Below are 13,952 nucleotides of genomic sequence, written 5' to 3'. Positions count from 1 at the left end.
AAACAAATTAAGTAAGATTGAGAAAAGAAAATATAATTTAAAATACCATCAAGTAGCGAACAAAATAAGACCAAGATAGGCGCATATGCTCTTTTGAATTTTGGTTTATTTATTTATTTTATTGTAACAATAACAATTTTTATAAATAATATATTATTTTATTTTATAAATATTATATTCCAATCATTACTAAAAAAAGATAAAAATAAAAATTTAATATATTATTTCATATCACACAATATAACATAAAAACAAAAAAATATTAGTTAAATCAAAATTCAAATTAAAACTCCAATTTAAAATCAAAACGAAACAAACCTAACACACAAAGTATGAAGTATTTGTTTTGATATATTTATTTAGACAAAAGATAATCTTTTTATTTTATATTATATAATATTAGATTAATATTTTCCTTTTGTTGCAGGTAATAGTCCCCAGTCTCTTAACCATCTATTTATTTTTTTATTTTCGTCTGTTCCATAACAAAGTATTTTTTTTTATTTTTTTTTAAGTAACTGTACTATCTACTTAACATTACAAATATTTTTCTAATTTACAATATATTATACAAATATCATTACTGATATATCATACAATACTTATTACAATTTAGTCTTTTTATTTTTATTTCTACTATATTTCAATATAATATTAATATTTTTAAAATTTTATGTAAAAAATTAATGGATATAAGATATGAGACGGATGAAGTATTACAGAAAATATATAAATTAAGCAATAAAAAACAAACACCCATGTTGGATTTTGGTCCAATTGTGGGCATGAAATAAGAAGTATGTTAAAAAATTTATAAATGATTTCCAATAATTGCAAGTGCACGTGGCAAATGGTCTGTTACAAATTCTGGTTTGCTTTCATCATCTCATGGCCCCAATATTACTTTAAAAAAAAAAAAAGAAAAAAGAAATAACGTTACGTCTTTGAATCCTATATTGAGTTATTATTATTATTATTATTATTATTATTATTATTATTTTTCTTTTGAAAATTTACTTTAGCTAAAATATATAATCTCTTCGTTGGTTTACAAAGTTTATATATTTTTATTTTGGGATGTTTAATTACAAAGTTTACATTTCATTAAATACCTTACTTTTTTTCCACAAATATTCTTACTTTACATCACATCATTATTTTTACACGAAAAAGTAAAGGCAAAAATATCATTACACTATTTTTAACTACTCACTATAATTAAAATACTATTATTTCTTAAATACCGCACCAAAAGTAAATGTATCCTTTGTAAATGGCCGAATGGAGTATAATTTAATAAATAAATTAAGTACAATAAGCATATCTTCAATATATAGATTATTTTCAATAAGAAGAATTAAATAGAGCATAATGACCTACAAATTAACTGATGTGTGGTTGGATTGAATGTCAGACGTCATTAACAAAGTAAAGTACAACGATTTTGTTTGTCCTTTTTTTTATTTTATGTTTACTTTTATTTTTTATAAATAATATAAGTATATTATTATTTATTTTTATAAAATATTTGAAGAAATATAAAAAAATCCTTTAAAAGATGTATAGGTAAACAAATAACTCAGTAAATAAAATGATGAAAAAATAAAAAAAGAAAAGTTTAAAAAACAATTTCAGATGAGATATTTTTATAGTACTACTATAATTTTAGAGGTTTAGATTATTTGGTAAGTTTATTTTAAAACAATATATTACTCCCTCATTCTCAAAATTATAGTCGGGGTTGTGTTTGACACGTGATTTAAATAATATTTATATTATATTGGTAGTGGATAAAAAGTACAGCTAAATGACCTTTTTGCCTTTGTGACTGTATTAATGTAAAAAGTAGTGATAATTGTGTAATATTAATGAAAAATAAAGGTAGTTTTTATAGCGATATGATTATTTATGAAAATAAGACAATTGTTTTGGGACGGACAAAAATAGTAAACAAAACTATTGTATTGAGACTGAGGGAGTATTGAATATTATAAAAAATGATTGAACTCCAGGTAAGAATATGATATCGTACTCCCTCCGTCGTTCAAATCTATGCTCACTTTCCTTTTTAGATTGTCATCGAAAAATATTCTCATTTCATTTTTAAGTAAAAAATCATTTCATTTTTGGACTATTTTTTACTATAAAAGAAAAAATTAACAATTGTTACTCACTTTTATTAAAATTTGTGTCTGGTCAACTGAGCACAGATTTGCACGGCAAAGGGAGTATTAAATATCAATACAATAATTAATGGTTAAATTGGGTGTGTTTGTTTGGAGGATTGGATTGGATTTACATTATTCATCCAATTTTTTTTCCCCAAAAACATCAAATCAAACATCTATTTTTCATTTTTTATATTATACTAAAAATTAATTTTACATTCAAAACATCACATCTACACCTATAATTTATATCACATCATACAACTATTCAAATTTAATTTTTTTTACTATTCAAATCTCAATTCAAAATCCAAACCCCGAACAAACGCACCCTTAAAAAGAAGAAAAAGAAAGAACAAATAATGGTGTAAATCCCTCTAACCAAGGGCAATGCTTTTATTAATTTCTTTATTTAATTCAACCAAACATACTATTGTACTAATCAACATTTTCTAATAAGATCAATCATCAATTAGTAATCATGTTATTTTATTTTATTTTTTTTATATATAAATATATTTAAAACACTATTTGAATAAATTGATGCAAGTATGCCTAGGTTTGATAATACTTGGACAATTAAACATGTGTAAATAGAGGTTTTCCATTGGAATGAATTCGAGGTTTTATAGTAGATTTAAAAATAATAGTGTTTGTTGGATAGTGAAAGTGTGTAAGAGATTTTAACATTTTTTTCATTTGACTTTATATTTAAAGTAATTATATATGCAATAATATATTTGTAATTTAAGTAAAATTTAAGGGAATTTTGATATTAGTGTATAATTTACTTTTACTAAAATATGAAAGAAATACTTTGGAGGTGAAACTAACATTCTTTGAATTGAGACAGATGATTAATATTTTTATTTATTATATATATATAGTAAACAATATATTTTTCCATCCCACTTTAAAATAGCATTTTGATTTTTTATAGTAAATTTAAAAAATAATACTAATATTTTATTTATAGTGAACGTGTGTAAAATGATTTTGATATTTAACTTAAAATACAAAATAAATTTTAAAGAATATCGTTATAGAATACTCGCTCGTCTGGTAGAAATAATTCAATTAGAACCCGTACAAATATTAAGAAAAATTAATACTTTATTAAAAGAAATAAAAGTAACATGCAGTTGAAGGTATTTTTAAAAATTTAATTAGTATTTAAAGATAATAAATAAAAAATAACGATAATTATAATAAATAAATATTAAATAAAAAATAATAATTACATTTTTAAAATTAATTTTTTCCAAAATAACTAACTTGGCAAATTTAACAAAAGAATAAAAAAATAAAGTAGTATAAATTTTACAAACAGAAATAGCATATAATCATCACACTATTCCTTTCTTCTTCTTCTTCTTTTTTTCTTTTTTATTTTTATTCTATATATTTTTTTTTTGGATGATATCAATTTAATTAACATATATTGGGAAAAATTTATATACCTATGGAAAAAATTGCATGTGCATGAAATATTTAGACCAATTCAAAGTGCATTTAGTGTTTGGGTGCTATCTTGTGACATAATAAGGAATTCAACTATCATTATCAATAGTATTTCAAGGCAATTATATTATTTAATTGTGATTTAGAATTAATTTGAAATAAATTATTATTTAAATAATATTTTAATGTAATATTTTATAAAAATAAATAATAATAATATATTTTTATTAAAAATTGTATAAAGTGAATAGATAAAACATATACATAGGTTTAACATGCCAATAACAAAATTAATAATAAATATGTATAAATATTTTGTGGTTCAAACTTGTTTTTCTTATTTAATTAATTTGGTACACTCGATTGTACTGGAGTGCCTTTTCATTATTATTATTTTTTTCCTTCTGTTTTTTTAGTCCTATTTAAAATTATCTAATTATATCCTAATACTATGCAATGAATTAAAAGGTGATACAATATTTACTAGAATGAATTTGTTGTATTATCAAGTCACACCACAACATTTGCTTAGATGAAAGTGATAGGATTATTACCTTGTTTAATCTTGATGAATCGCGACCTTCAGAATCTTCACACAATCAATCGATGTTCGTGTAGCTGCTGAACTGTCCATGCTGTCTGCTAAAGTGAAATTTTTTACTACTTATTTCTGAGCTGAAAAAGTTTTTTTAAAGATAAAAATACAATTCAAATCTGCATGTTTCATAAGCAAAAAGTACAAGATAAAATATACTACAATCGGTTTGGAAAGTAAAGAAGAAATGGATAAAAAAGAAAGAACACTTAGTCCCCTTTGAATTTGCAGACATATTAGACGACTGCGCTACCTACAGGACTACAACTCTGCTCAAGGTCTTGGTTCGAGGCCTAATGTTTTGGACAATAAAAAGGCTTCAAGATGAGAAAAAAATGTGTATCTCATTGTTCTACTGCATTCGAAGCCAAAATGACTTTGTCTTATGAGCTTGCATGCTAATAGGAGGTCAAATATGAAGGAAGAAAAAGTCTCACTCCAATTATCAAAAGACATATCATTTGATGACTATCCCTTCTTCCTAGGACATTTACGTAGAGTTTGACATATCAATTTTATCCCATATGTATTGATATTTGAGATGAAATATGTCTTGACATATTTAATCATTTGGAGTCTCTGTGTTGTCAAATTTTGATTGGAAAAAGTGGGTTTGTGTATGTATATATATATACAACCTATAGAATTGTGGAAGGTGTGACTTTCATAATTTTTTTGAGTGAAAAAATTTGAGATTTTTTGAGTGCTTTGTGTAGAGCGAGAGCTTGAAAAATTTTATTTAATTTTATATTGACAGGAAAGCTTACATCCTATGGTGTAATAGTTAAGTTCTACTTTTTGTTAAGGGTGAGTGTACTCTTTTACATTGAGAGATTTGTAGAGATGTTCGTCCGTGTGTTGAGAAGCAAAAATCTAGAAAGATCTCGTAAATATTCTTTGGTGAGAAATCTGCTTGAAGTTGCTGGTTCCTGGAGTTGGAGATGACATCTTGAAACAATTTTAGTTGTTGTGTCGACAAATTGCGGAGTGTTAATGTAGTGCAAAAGGGTTCCAAAGAGAGTTGAAGGAGGAGAAGATGACAAGCTCCCTACAACAACATCGTTTTTCAAAGTACAAGCAATGGAGTTCGAGGTCTTGTATGCTTGCCTTTGCAAAGGAAGATGCATTTGTATGTGGTAGTAAACCAATACATTTAAGTTGGGTTTGTACATGTTGATTTGTGGAGTGTGTATGAGGAGTTTTTGTATCTTGTTCCTACCTTACTCATAGTGGAGTTGCCCAGGGTTGATGCCATCCCGACGTAAGCCAGTTGAGGGTCGAACTGGGTCAACAAACTTTGATATGTTGTTTGCTTCGTTTCATTACGCATAGACCTTGTTGTGATTTGTTATCAAGCGAATTACATCATTCTGAACACAACAAACCTTTTGAATTTGCATTCATTTCCGCTGCATTGATCAAAAGTGTTGAGAATTGGAGTTTCAGGTATTGAAATACATCTAGGACCGTCAAATTTAATTCAAAATTTTGCTTATACACATGCATAAAAAATTATATGCTTTTACTTAAATTTCAAAATAGTGTATTTGGTTTGGATTTCAAAACTAAATTAATGATATTAAGTTTTTTCCAATAAAAATATAAAATTTTTAAATAAAATATGATATCAAAATAATATTTAAATCAAAATTTTAATATGAAATTAAAATAAAAAAACTTAATTTTCAAATTATTTTTAGATAATAAAATACCAAATGAAAAATAGTTATAAAACGTGTTTTATATATAAAAAAATATATATGTAATAAAATATTTCGAAAAACATAAAATTTTAATAGAACATTTAAACTAAAAATATTTCTTTAGTCCACCAATATATATATATAAGTTTAAGAAATATTGTATTTAAACAACAATAAAGTATATATTGTGTAAATATCATCTTTGTATTTTAATGTACTGTAATGATATTGATACACACAAATAAATTTGAGGCTATTTGTAATACTTTTTCATCCACTTAAAAAAATATATATATATTTACATTTGGCATAAATTTTCAAAAATAATAATATTTAATTATAGTGGTGGTTAAAAGTAATGTAAAAAAAATTTTATTTTTACTAAAAGTAATAATATGATGGTAAAATAAAAATATTTATAAAAAAAATGAGATATTTTTGAAATAATTATTTTATAATTAAATAATCGAAAATAAAAATAGATATATTTTGTGAGTGAATGGAGGTAGTATATAGTATATCCACATTTACTTACAAAAATAAAAGTAAATGTCTTGTGTTTAGATAGACTAAAATAACAAAATATGTATTGCATGTAATATATATTTTATTTTTTTAAAAGTTTTTAATTATTAATACTCTCTTCGTTCAATTGTAATTTTCTCATTTGATTTTGCACGCGGATTAATGAAAATTAAGTATTTTATAGATATATAGTGTTAAAAATAATATAATATCTATTTTACCTTTAAAAAGTGATATGCAAAGTAAAAAATAAGGGTATTTTGATATTTAGCTTAGAGTTACTTTTTCTCAAAATAGAAATGGAAAGTTTTGATTTAGATAGGGAAAATGAAAAGTTTAACGGTAGACAGAGGGAATATAAAAAAATAAGAGTTTGTTTGTTTAGTATTTTAATTCGAAGAATTTTTTTTATTTTTTATCGTAAAGTATACAAAATTATGTTGATAATTAAAATATAATCAGTTTGTTCATTCAGCATTTTTAGATGAACCTATTTGTTGTATGGGGAAGATAAACAAAAATAATATTTTGTATTGAATGGTTGACTTTTTAGGAGTGGATGATATATACTCTCTCCGTTCACACACAAAGTAAACATTTACTTTTAGCGTAATGTTTAAGAAATAATAGTATTTTAATTATAGTGGGTAGTTAAAAGTAGTAAAATGACTTTTTTGCCCTTCTTTTTTGGTGTAAAAGTAACGATGTGATGTAAAGTAAGGGTATTTGTGGAAAAAAAGTGAGGTATTTAATAAAATATTTACTTTGTAATTGGACGTCGCAAAATATAAATATATATACTTTCTAGTTGGACGGAGAGAGTATTTTCTTGTATATATTTGTTTTTTTTAATATTATTTACAGAAAATTGTTTCATTGAAAAATGGTAGTGAACAAACTGATTAATTTTTATTAAAAAAGTAAAAAATATATATATATATATATTATAAAAATCGAAAAAAAAAATGACAAACAAACCCAAAATTTAAACACAAATAACAAGAGCTAGATTACTGTCAGGTTACACTACCTTGAAAGATTATTAAAAATAAATGAACCAATTATACCTAGTAGTGTAGGTCTTCAAATATCAGTCAATTATAACAATTTTTTTTGTCTTTCTCTAATTTCAATTCAATAATTTTTTATTTATACAATACACCAAAACACAACCGGCTAATGTCTTATTGCACTTATTTGAAAAATACTCCATACGTCCCAGATATCATGTCCACGTTGCCGTTTCTGTCCGTCCCACATACTATATCATTTTAAATTTTTAAATTTTATTTTTTTTAATTTTAATTAAACTAATTAGTTATCTTAATTTTAATTTATAATTATTTATATTATAGGATAATTATTTTCATTAGTACATTCTTAATTATCTATTAATTACACTCCTAAAATAATCGTACGGTATCTGAGACGGAGGAAGTATATTGGGTGTGTTTTTTTTTTTTTTTTTTTCAAAATACTTCACACGTTTCTCAAAATGATATATATATTCATTATTTATATTTTATATACAATTCTCTGTGTACCTCGTATCAAAAAAAAATATTTTTTCAAATTATCTAATAAAACAAAGAGACCCCTCATGTGTGCAAATAACATATATTGTTAAATAATATGAGCAATGCTATTTAAAAACAAGTATTGTCTTTTCATATTTATAGAGTGTGGTATGGAGACCGTTGTCATATGCGGAAATTAAATGCTATAATATACTATACAGATGTCAGTTGTAAAATAATCGCCACCGACGACTTAATCGAAAAAAGTCAGTCGAAATTGATTTAATCGTAAGTTTCCATTCTCTTCAAGAAAAGATTTGAACTATCTCGCGATGATAAAATAATTAATGTAAAAAGGAGAGCAGAATAAACAAGAACAAAGCTGAAGGAAGTTGTAAATTAATTTAAAGCAAAACTGAAAAAATTTAGATAAAATACAGAAAAAGTAATGCGGAGAAAAAATTAAAGAAAGAAGAAGATGAATGTTTGTTATCCAATCCACGATCTTCTGCGGGCAGTTGCACAGGTTGGGCGCTGGGCCGATCTAGCTGGGGCCCATCGCATTTGAGCCTCCGGCTGCTAGAAATAAGTTGGGCCGATCTTATTAATTATTTGAGTGTATACAATAGATTATAGTAGAGTGTATTATATAGATTATTGTCATTTGTTGTTAGTTTATATATTGTATTTATATTATATTAATCATTTTGTCTGTCATTTTTTTTTCACTTTTTTTTCGTCTGTCCTTTAAATTTAGTCTACTAAATTAATTTTGACAAAGTTAAATTTTAAAAAATGAACTATCTTCAATTCAAAATTTATTTACTACAATTGTCACTATATTTATTATATTCTCTATTCATCATCATTAATCACTAATTAAATTATGTTTTTATTTTTATCCATTTTTAATTTTCGTGTCAAACTCAAATGAATTATTTTTGCTGGACGAATATAATCTGTATATTATCTATTATCATTTCATGTGATGTCTATCATATAAATAAATATATACATATATATGCTCCCTCCTGTCTTACTGAGAGTTGACACGAAAATTAAGTAATAATAGTATTTAATTGAAAATGGTATAAAGTAGAATATAAATTACTAAAATGCCCTTGCTTTTTAAAGGATTTTAAAGAGTATGTTAGAGTAATAATTAGGGGTAGTATGGAAAAATATGAATAATTTTATTATAAAGTGGGACCACGACTATTAAATAAGAAAACAAGACAATTTTTTGGAACGGACGAAAATGAAAAAACAATACAAATCTTTTGGGACGGAGGGAATATAAGAAATCGGTGTGTGATCTACTCCATCAAATGTTTTTTTTGTCATTTTAAAATTTTTTTTAATAAAATAAATATGTATTAAATGCTATTAAGTACATCAAAATTAATAAAATTATAATTAATACATTTTTAAAGATAATAAAATAATTGATTTGATTTTATGATTAAAGAAAATTGTAATATAATTTTATGTCTATTTATACCCCTAATTAAGGATACTGAAAATGTAATAATTTTGGAATATAATTTTTATTATTTTTATAATTAAAATAATTATATTAATAATCAATAAAATAAAAACTACCTAATTATATTTTGTAATCTTAATATATATATATATAAATGCCAAAAAGTCTCATAATTCTTTTTTTTTTCCCTGTCATTATTTAATATCCAATATAGTTTTTTTCCCCCTCATTTTAAGCATCGAAGTTCCTAAATATTGGGGTCTAACCTAATCCGAAGATAATGCGTCATTTTAACGTATAATTTGCTTATACTATTTTATTTTGTACTCTATATTAATAATTTTATATATTTTTGGATTTATAAATATTTATGTTATTTATTTTTAGGTAAATCGTATATTAGTTTATATTTAATAATAAAATTAAAATTAAAAATTAATTTATTTTTATTTCTAATATTAATTTTTTTCTATAATCAACATCCGATAATATTAGTACAAATACTTAACTTGAGCTACACCAACATAGAGCCCAACACATGTGTAATCTTCTTACAGGACTCACGATTTATCTCGTGACCCGTAACCCTTTCCCTGTCCTCATGAAAAAAAAAATAAAAATACTACACTAAGTAATACTACATCCGTCCGACTTAAGGTTAATTATATTTTTTTGTGTATTAATTTTTAAATAGTAATTATTATATCAAAATATAGTGCAAATTTTAAAAAATTATAAAAATACTTCAATTAATATTTTATACTATATTCGTCCGACTCTAAAGGTCTTATTTATTTTTTGCATTTTGATTTTTGAATATTAATCATAATACAAATTAAGGAAAAATAACAAAAATATTTCTACTAGTGTCTTCTAATACTAGTAGAATGATATTTATGCAAAAAATTATACAAATCTAAAGATATTTTTAATGTTAAGTATAATGACGCAAATGGTAAATAAAATCCTTAGAACCGGACGGAAGAAATAATAATAATAGAAGAATATTTGTACAAAAGATTATACAAATATAAAAATATTTTTACAGTTAATTACAAATATGATTTTTAGAGACGAACGAATGAAGTAGCACGTTCATTACAAATCGACCAAGGCTGTCTGGGAAATAGCTAATACAAAAAAATTCCGACTCCCATAATAATAATAATAATAATAATAATAATAATAGCCGTTACAATGCTAATTAAGCTATTTTCTTGTGTGTGTATTCCAACAATGATCCAAATATTATCGTATTTACCACAGCCCAATAACTTTCCACCACACCCCGCCAACTCCAAGCCAAATTACGAGATTCACAACCGATATCAAGAACCCGTACCCCCACCACGTCGCCAACGGCACGTACCCGGCGCCATAGAACACCGGCGCCGACCCAATGCCGTAGTGTGTGAGCCCGCCCATCAGGTTCGACAAAAAGCAGAGCACGCAGGCGCCGAAGTACGCCGGAGTGCCCAGAGCGGTCGACACCGACAGAAATGCCGTAAACATGGCACCGATATGGGCTGCGCCGCTCGCGAAGAAATAGTGCGAGTAGAAGTAGAGAAGGCCTAGAATCCCGAACGACAGCTGCCACGTCAGCCCTAGCCCCCCGACAAACTGCATCACCACCACCGGATAATCGTTAGTCAGTCGCATAATTCAGATGCATCGATGTTTATAAATAAGGCATGGATCAGCTGCTGATCCGATCAGATCAACATATGCTATTGGGTGGTGATCAGTATATATTTAAACATATTTCAGTATATTTATAATACAATATATATTATATTACTCTATCTGATCCCACATAATTTGTTCATATTTTCTATTTTTGTCTGTTCCACGTAATTTGTCTTTAAATATAATTATACACTTTATATTACATTTTAAATTTTAAATTTTATAATTTTTTAAATCTTGATTAAACTATTTAGTTATTTTAATTTTAATCTATAATTATTTTTATTAATACACTTCTTAATTACTTATTAATTATATTTTACCTACATTCCGTGTCCATATTACATGGGACTGAGGGAGTATAATTTAACTGGTCACCCTATACCATATGCTAGATCCGGCCAAGTCAGCATCAGCACAGGATCCGCAGCCGTATGTATAGTTATACCTTGACGACGGTTTGGCTGAACCACGAGATTAGCCCGTATTTATTGAGGTACCCGGCCATGGCGATTAGGGCGGCGAACCATGTTAGTGTGTCCCAAGCTACCGATTCCGACAGGCATTCCTTCCATGTCACGACTCCCGTTACGAGCAGCACTGATAGCCCGAGAATCGCTGCTGTGACAGCGTCGATGCTCAGCACGCTTCCGAACACCCATAGCCCGACCTGATTCAAATCAACCAAAACAATAAGAACAAACAACAGACTATCTATACAAACAATCTATATATATGTATATGAATGAATGTATATATACTGTGAGAAGCAGAGTTCCGGCCATGATGGCCTCATTTTTCGACATCGGCCCCATCTTCTCCAAATTTTCCCTGGCGAGCTTGGGAGCATCAGGGCTGCTTTTAATGGCGGGCGGGTAGATCAGGTAGAGAATAAATGGCACCAAAGTTAGGGATATCAATCCAGGCACGATTGCAGCCTTGGCCCAATCCATCCATCCGATCGTCATGTTGATTGTGCTTGCTGTAAGATTCGCAGCGAGAGGATTGGCAGCCATGCCCGTTAGGAACATCGACGACGAAATCACAGATGTTTGGAAGCAGGTCAGGGACAACCAGGCGCCCAAATTCTTCTCCGTCCCGTCGCCGACATTGCTGCCGCAGGCGGCGCAGAGGGATTTCATCAACGGCAGGAAAATCCCGCCGGCTCTGGCGGAGACGGAGGGGATCGCCGGCGCGAGGAGAGCTTCGCTGAAGACGAGACTGTAGCCTAACCCTAGAGATGAACTGCCGAAGAGATTCACGAATTGGTATGCGATTCTGTTACCTAATCCGGTTTTGATGAACCCTCGGGCGAAGAAGAAGGCCAGAGCGATCAGCCATGGAATCGGATCTCCGAAGGAGGAAAATGCGGCGGCGAAAGTTAGGGTTTTGGTGAAAACGCAGGCGCCGAGGCCCATCAGCGCGACGGCGCCCAACGGCAGCGGCTGAGTGATGATTCCGACGACGGTGGCGAGGAAGATGGCGAGTAATTGCCACGCGATGCGGGAGACGCCGTCGGGGGCGGGGATCAGCCACAGAATTACTCCGGTGGCGATTGTGGCGACCAAGGGTTTGACGGCGGCGCCCTGCCACGCCGGCTGCTGGGGAGCCGGAGATACTGGCGCCGCCGCCGCCGATGCGGCTCTGAGTTTAGGGATGCGTCGGGGGGATGGGGTTAGGAATACGGATTTCTTGTCGGCGAAAATTAGACGATTGTTGTTGCTTATAAGTGATCGGAATTTCGCCGGGCGGCGGCGGAGGGGGTTAGGGTTTGGCGGCAGCCGGAGGTTGGGGGAGAAGGTGAGGACGGCGGAAGCCATCCTTACGACGGCGGTTGGCGGTGGTGGACGCGCCGCCGCAGGCAAAGGTAAGATTTTTTTTCAGCGTAGCAATTCTCAGTTTCCCGTCGTTCGTAAAGTTAGGACACTGTGGGTGAGTGGAGCGCCGGGATGTAATGAAACTGTGAGTGAATGAATCTGGAGCGTTGGATTCGAATCCAACGGTGGTAAAGTAGTCCAGAATATCCGGTCGGGATGGGTCAGCCTGACCGGCGGAGAGAGATTCTTCCACGTGGGGCTCTATTATTGGGTGGATCCAAAAGTAGAGAAACCTGAAATGACGAAAATGGGCTTGAAGGATTAGCCGTCCACCCAGACAAGATGTGGTGAGGTGCCAACGATCGAAGAATACAAACAAACGAAAATTGAAGAAAGTAGAGATATGTGGGTAAGAAAAGGGTATTGTTTTGGGTGGCTCTGATTTTCTGCCCTTTACAATGATCCAAAGGTCCAATTTAATTTACATTCAATTCTTTAAATATACGAAAAATAAAGGAACAATAATAAAATATAAAAATAAAAATAAAAATAATGTTAAGATGATATATTGATTTGGGACAAAGTAAAGAGCAATTCTTTTGTCCATTATTTGAGCACGTTATGAAGGTTGCTAGACGTAGAATTGATAAAATTTTGTTGCTACGAACATATATTACAGCTTACAATTTACACACACATATATGCATATTTGTAACTAGCGTTTTGCCCGAAATAAAATATTATAAGTATTGCTAGTTAGGTATGATCTAAAAAATTAGAGTTTTGGTTTCTTGACGAGGCAACTCGAATTGTATCTGTGTATCTTCATATTTTAATATTTTCAATAGTGAATCACGCAGGTGTTGGAACCCTCCGAACTACGTTAACAATTTGTTCATGTTATTTACTGATCTTGTAACTAGTATGTGCGTTTGTAGTTCGATCGTTTAACAAACAACGAGTCTGTGTTGAGAGATTTTTCTGTGTTAATTTT

At 29.1% G+C, this 13,952-nt stretch overlaps 1 protein-coding gene across 1 annotated transcript; it reads right to left on the bottom strand.

Annotated features, from left to right (window-relative positions):
- Window positions 1-10,484: 10,484 nt before the first annotated feature.
- Window positions 10,485-13,300, bottom strand: LOC127258819 (dicarboxylate transporter 1, chloroplastic-like). The gene is made up of 3 exons (XM_051285829.1): window positions 11,903-13,300; window positions 11,590-11,811; window positions 10,485-11,075 (listed from the first exon to the last, which is right to left on the bottom strand). Exons 1-3 carry the CDS (start codon window positions 12,959-12,961, stop codon window positions 10,713-10,715), a joined length of 1,644 nt encoding a protein of 547 aa, XP_051141786.1. The 5' UTR covers window positions 12,962-13,300; the 3' UTR covers window positions 10,485-10,712.
- Between the last annotated feature and the right edge of the window lie 652 nt (window positions 13,301-13,952).

Source organism: Andrographis paniculata, unplaced genomic scaffold (genome assembly GCF_009805555.1).
Source record: "Andrographis paniculata isolate CXL003 unplaced genomic scaffold, ASM980555v1 Contig5END, whole genome shotgun sequence".
NCBI classification, from domain to species: Eukaryota; Viridiplantae; Streptophyta; class Magnoliopsida; order Lamiales; family Acanthaceae; genus Andrographis; species Andrographis paniculata.
This window is presented reverse-complemented; position numbering and strand designations above follow the sequence as displayed.